Below are 5918 nucleotides of genomic sequence, written 5' to 3'. Positions count from 1 at the left end.
AAGAGACAGCAAGATACCACTTGATAGCTCTTTAGAGCACTTATTTCTTTTAGTGGATTTTTATTTATAATGATAAAAAAATGTACCGTCATTTCTCTACTACATGTATTCAAAGGAGAGAAACATTATTTTAAGGATGACTTAAGTCTGTGGCTGAAATGGATACGCCACACCAAATAGTCTCACATGTATCTGTCAGTTTATATTTCTGCTATAGCTGTATGTGCCTTAAAAATCCAGATACACAGTGGGACCTCAGTATCTGCCAAAAGCAAAATCTCTTTAGAGGTGGTGTTTCTGTGCACAAAGGTACCTTTGAGGACTGTGGTTTGTGGTTTACTCTGCTTCTTAACTCACAGAGCTCCTCAGGGCCTAAGCTGACAGGTGACAGTTTGAAGGAGAGAAACATACAGGGGCAGACAGCAGCCCCCTACCTCATGGAATTTCTGGGTTTTGGCTACTTTTCCTACTTAGTCACACTTCTTGAAGATTATGTACAGAATTTTCTGAGTATTTCTTGCTAAAATTTCTCCTTTGTTATTTTGTTTTTAAGGAGGAAATTATTATGACAAGAATCACATCATTATGAATCAGCCAATAGATGACAAACATTCACAAAAATGGGATATTGAAATATTGTGAGTAAAACCCACCACACAGATGGACCTTGTGTGGGTTGTTAAGACCCAAAGGGGAAAAAAAACCAAACTACTGAAGTCACACACCACTGGAACCTGGAGCAGCAACTTCTACTTTCCTTCATACCAAAATTTTGCACAAACCTGGAAGATGGGAGGTTGATCTGATGGCTTTCTGCAGGGGAACCGATTCTTTAGAGGCCACTCCTATGAAAGTCACTATTACTCTTCATCTGAAGTATTAAAAGTAAATGCAAAAGACTAGACTAAAGTTTTGCAGGGTATAAACTGCAAAGAGATAATATGGGAAAGGCTCTTTAGAAATGCCGTCTTTACCTTCTTCTCAAACTGAGGGAAGCTCACTGAAGAATGAATGCACTGATGAGCTTGAAAGAGGTTGAGTTGGACTTTTATGTCCCAAGTGAAGCTGTTTAAGCTCCAAGCAATCCCAAAGCTCAAACTGTGTATCTTGCTACAATGCAATTTATTTATGAAGACAACTTTGAACAGAAATTGCCAGCTCAGCCTGTGAAATGAGGCGACAAAGCCCCCCTTCGCCCCCATGCTCTCACTGGTAGGCCTCTGTCTGCTATTGTTTTAACAGTACCAAATTTCCAGAATGAGGAACTGGTTTTGCTTACCCCTGGCCTGTTTCCAACCTATGACATTGTGAGTTACCGCTGAAGATCACCTTTAACACGGAGCCGTATGTGCATGTATCAAAAGAAGAGAAATGGTCCTGGTCAGGCTAGACTTCCACAAGGGCTAGCTGCATTTAGAGCAGTCATGATTTTAACTGTAGCTGTATTTTGTTTTGCTGTATATAGATTAATTTAATACAATGTAATTTGTTCATGCCACCCCATCTTCCTTCAGAAAATAATTCACCTGAGTCTGTATTTTCAAAGGTGCTAGCAGCCCGCATTTCAATGCTTGCTTAATGTTAAAAGCACAGCATAACTGCATGTTAACCCTACTGTGACTCATCAAGAACATGCACATCTTAGCCCAAAGGATGAGGTCCAGACCTTGGCATGCCCATGCTTTCCTCAGTTGCAGCACTGTGCAACCAGCCTGCTAGCTCTCCCTTGAGCCAGACAGAGCCCAACACCTTAATGGAGTGCAATGGGTGCAGGCTTGAAAAGCGTGTTCCTTGCTCAACACTGACAAATACAGAAGGAACTGCAGGGTTGTAGGGCTGTGAACACCTGGCATGGAAGAGAAGTCCCATAGATCCCTCGTAACTTCATTTCAGTGTCACTAAATTAATCATCTACTTCACTGAAAAGGTAATTTTTTTTCCTTATTTGTATATTTAGAGTATGTATTTCTATAACTATTTAAAGAGCTTAGGTTAGCTAAAGACAGATACTTTGGTTTCCAAAAGCTGTAACTATTCCAGTTGTGCATTCAAACAGGATTCATCCCCAAACAAATAAAACCCTAAGTTTGCCACAGAAATAAAATATATGGATGTCTATTTTTGTATGAAATAGAGTTCTATATAATACTATTTAAAAAATGAACAAACTATCTACTTGCACTTACTATTTTACATTCTAAAATTATCGTAAATCTGCTGTTTAAGTAACATCTTCAAATATGTATATATTTTTCCAACTAAAGTACCTGTTCAGGTTTTTTTATGTAAGTCAGTATATCAAGTGTTCTGCATGTGACTTGCTTTCCATATGAATTTTTTAAAGCCTGTGTACCAAGAATGACTAAACCATATTTGGTGTGTCAGTGTTACCTAACAAAGTAAAGCAGGCTTTTGTACTCAAGAGATCTTGAATGTAAAATGCAAAGCATGTATATTTTAATTGTATAAAACTTTTTTTTAGGAGGAACATTTTGCTAGCTCGTTTCTTTTTAAACAAACTAAATACAACAGTAGTTTTTAGCAGTTGTCAAGCACATTCCTGTAAAATACTTCCTTTCAAATGGACAGAAAAGGGGCAAGTATATTGAATCTGCCATGACTGTGCTGTTACAGTGGTTTGCATATTAAACATTGGTGTTCAAGTATTAAAATAAGTGCATCTTCCCATCAAAACCCATTCAAGTGAGTATTGAAGACACAGATTCCTGCTACAGCGCTGGATGACTTTCATATTAAATTGGTGCTAGGGGAGGTAGAGGTTAAAGAGTATTGTTTGTTTATGCCAGCAGTGGCAGTATCTGAGAGGAAATGGGTTTGGGAAACAATATACACAGCTTTTACTGAGAAGGTTTTGTTCTCTTGGAGCAAACAAACAGGTTTTCTTGATGGCAAACTTTACAAATGAGAAAAGTTATTTTTGCCCAAGGTCCCAGGGCCTGTTCTATGTGTACCTTTAGATGTCTTCCCCATCAAGGCATACGTCCAGAGGAAAGGGGAGAGCACAGCACTGGTGGTGTTACTTCATCCATCCACAGACATGGAGCTGTGGCTCACTGGACAATGAGCCACTTACCTGTTTTTCCTGATGCGTATTTTCCCAAAGCAAAAAGTCATGTCTGGTACCAGAAAGTAGTGAAGTATATATATTGCAATTCTTTTTTACACAGAAACATAAACCAAAGGCTAGATCGATAAAAAAGTAATTTAATAAACCTTTCCCTCAAGAGAAAGATATACTACTTAGAGGAGCAGCTAATTCACAAAAGCGTCAAATAACTTCAATTAGACATTCAGTCCATAGTGACAAGGCAAGATTTTCTTTCTCTTCATCTGAGATAAGGTTAAGCTCTTTAACGTTAACACTGCTGCTACTCCAGATCTGCTTCAGTGCATCCAAGTATGACAAAGGAAAGCGCAGTCCATGAGTCTGGTGGGGAGAAAAAAAAAATTTCAAACAAAAAAATCTTTCAGCTAAGTGCAGTGTCCCTTATTACACTATAGTATAGTAGGCTGCAGATACTTATCAGGAGGCATGTGCTCCTTTCCCCCATCACACTGGTATTTCTGAGCACAGAAGATGCAGTATTATCCTGCCACCTTTATTAACAGAAAAATAGCTGAAATCTCTTACATGTTCTAGCACACCTTATGAGGCAAGGAAGCTGAAAGTGTGTGGTTTCTACTCTAAAGAATGAAATATGCTTAAATTCACACGCTTTCTTGGAAGTCCATATAAGTTTCTTTCTAGCTGCCACACAACGTCTTTGGACACTTTGACAGAACCACAGAGGCCCTCTGTTACCATGGCTGGAGTCCTTAAGGGCAGGAAGGGATTTGCACATACCTATTGTACAGATGCCAGTGTACAATCTCAGCTGCCCCTAGTCTCAACTCTAAGAGGACCAATGAGATTTACCTTAAAAGGGAAGTAACTGCCAGGCAAAAAGCCTTGCTGTAATTACTGAGACAAGAACAGGCTCTGTTCTGGTTTGCCTCTATGGTGTGTTTGTGCAGACCTGCAGTCAAGTGTTTCAAGTCCCAGACCTAAGACAGAGCATCTTACTATATCATAAAGTGGAACAAAAAGTTCTAAAGTTCACAGCCACTCTTCAGGAATATTTATGATTTGAGCAAAAGCTGAGTAAGAAGGGAGACAAACCACCTGGAGCCTTATTATTAACAATATTTAAAAGTTCCCTCCTTAGATTTTGGTAAAAGAGTTAACTCTTTGCTCCCAATACTGACCCACCCCACCCTAAACAGAACACCCTTATGTTCCAGTGGATACGGAATCTAACATGGGTTAGATTAACATGAGGTGCAGTGATCCCTGCTGCTGCCAAACATGTGTGAGCATATCCAGTAGCCTGAACCAAGGATTTGCTAAAGGACACAGAAGCAAGAGACACTTAGGGTTACTCCAGTAACTTTGCTAACTGGGATGTGAGGCATGTGCAAAAGATCCTGTTAACATCTCCCAACATTTAATTAAGGATGAGATTACATGACTTAGTTCTACTACTACATGCTTCTGTGTTACAGCCTCTGCTCATGGGGGTACTGCAGGGATGGGCAGACATGCTTTGGGTGCTGAGGAATAGAGCAGAACCCAGGCCCCTGATACCATTTCAGTCAAGCTTGTCTAACGCAGGAAAATCCAACATGGCGACAAAGGTTTTGTGTGTGTGTGTGTGTGTGTGTGTGTGTGTGTGTGTGAACAAACCTGTGACATGCCTTCCTCACTAGTATCATCTTCTGTCCCCATCATGTGAGTTTCTCTCCTGTTCTTTAAAGAATGATACACATAAACCATCTCTCTGCGGATTTCATCCTAAAAGACAGCAGGAAGAAAACAGCTGTACATATGATCCATACCCTCACTCAAGTGAGTGTTAGCACCTTAGTTCAGGAGACTGCTATTACATCAATGACAGAAATTCACATTCCTAACTGTATAATCCAACAGCCATCTACTACAGCAATAAGAGAGTCTCCAAAACATCTTTGAAAGTCTATTTACTGCCTTAACACTGCCTTTACTAGATTCACAGGACTGATGCTGTACAGAAAACATGGCACTTAGGGTGCACTGAAGTGCACCAAGAAGGTCTTCGTGGAGAGTGCACTCATAAATTTCCATTCTGCTTCTGATCTGTCTCTCAACAATCGTGTGCCTGTTACCATTCCTTGGTCAAAGCTGTGCAAGCCAATTCAGAGCTCTGTGGGCAGGTCTCACACCAAATTTGTGCACACAAGTCTTTGCATGTTTTCTTGGGAGGGAAACATTTTACTGTGCAAAAAAAGTTGTACAAGATATTCTCCCCCTTCCCATTCCCCCCCCACCACCTTTTATTTTAAATTAAGACAACACAAAGCACTTCTGCAATTTCATGCTAATAAACCTTCATAGGTAAGTAGTCTAAGCACAGCATAATCCAAGATGCCAGCATCTACTTTATGCAACCATTTAGTGCCGCTGGCACCTGCTGAGAGGTACAAAGATAACTCAGAAGTGAACACTAAATACAACCAGTCAGCAGCAGCTGCAACGCAGAGAATTCCCTCTCGAGGGAACCTGTTTTTATAACTTATTCATGCTCTTAAATACAAAGAGTAAAAAGTAAAATCCATTACCAAGAGCTACAGAGGCCATTTAGCACCTGTAATGATCTATCCTACCTAACCACAGATGAAAGCCATGCACCTACCATGCAGGCTCACAGACTAATTTAGTTCTGTAGCTCTTCTCCAGAAGGCAAGGATGTGCCACATTACTCTCACCAACAACCCCATGGTCTCCTAACAAACCCTAATGGATGCGGGATTCAACCAAGTACAACTTTCAGACCAGTACAACACAGCAACAACTCCCATATCTCTCACCCCCTGCCCCCCCC

At 40.4% G+C, this 5918-nt stretch overlaps 2 protein-coding genes across 4 annotated transcripts in view; one reads left to right on the top strand and one right to left on the bottom strand.

Annotated features, from left to right (window-relative positions):
• CRYBG3 (crystallin beta-gamma domain containing 3) overlaps positions 1 to 762 on the top strand; it is a 78891-nt gene extending 78129 nt beyond the window's left edge. The window contains exon 24 of the mRNA XM_026846787.1: positions 554 to 762. Coding sequence (XP_026702588.1) covers positions 554 to 642 — 89 coding nt within the window. The 3' untranslated portion in view covers positions 643 to 762. The remainder of the gene's footprint in view (positions 1 to 553) is intronic.
• A 2443-nt stretch (positions 763 to 3205) lies between these two features.
• The window catches only part of RIOX2 (ribosomal oxygenase 2), a 17998-nt gene continuing 15285 nt past the window's right edge, over positions 3206 to 5918 (bottom strand). Inside the window, exons 9-10 of one of the 3 annotated variants that reach the window (XM_026846234.1) lie at positions 4745 to 4852; positions 3206 to 3448 (exon numbers count right to left, since the gene is read on the bottom strand). In XM_026846234.1, the coding sequence (XP_026702035.1) occupies positions 3290 to 3448; positions 4745 to 4852 (267 nt within the window). In that variant the 3' untranslated portion in view covers positions 3206 to 3289. Of the gene's footprint in view, positions 3449 to 4744; positions 4853 to 5374; positions 5912 to 5918 lie in introns of those variants that run through there. The other 2 variants (XM_026846318.1, XM_026846389.1) reach the window with 2 other exon arrangements.

The sequence above is a fragment of the Athene cunicularia genome, assembly GCF_003259725.1.
Source record: "Athene cunicularia isolate RWA chromosome 1 unlocalized genomic scaffold, athCun1 chr1_part1, whole genome shotgun sequence".
In the NCBI taxonomy this organism is placed as follows: Eukaryota; Metazoa; Chordata; class Aves; order Strigiformes; family Strigidae; genus Athene; species Athene cunicularia.
The sequence above is the reverse complement of the archived record's forward strand: the minus strand, read 5'-3'. Positions and strand labels throughout refer to the sequence as shown.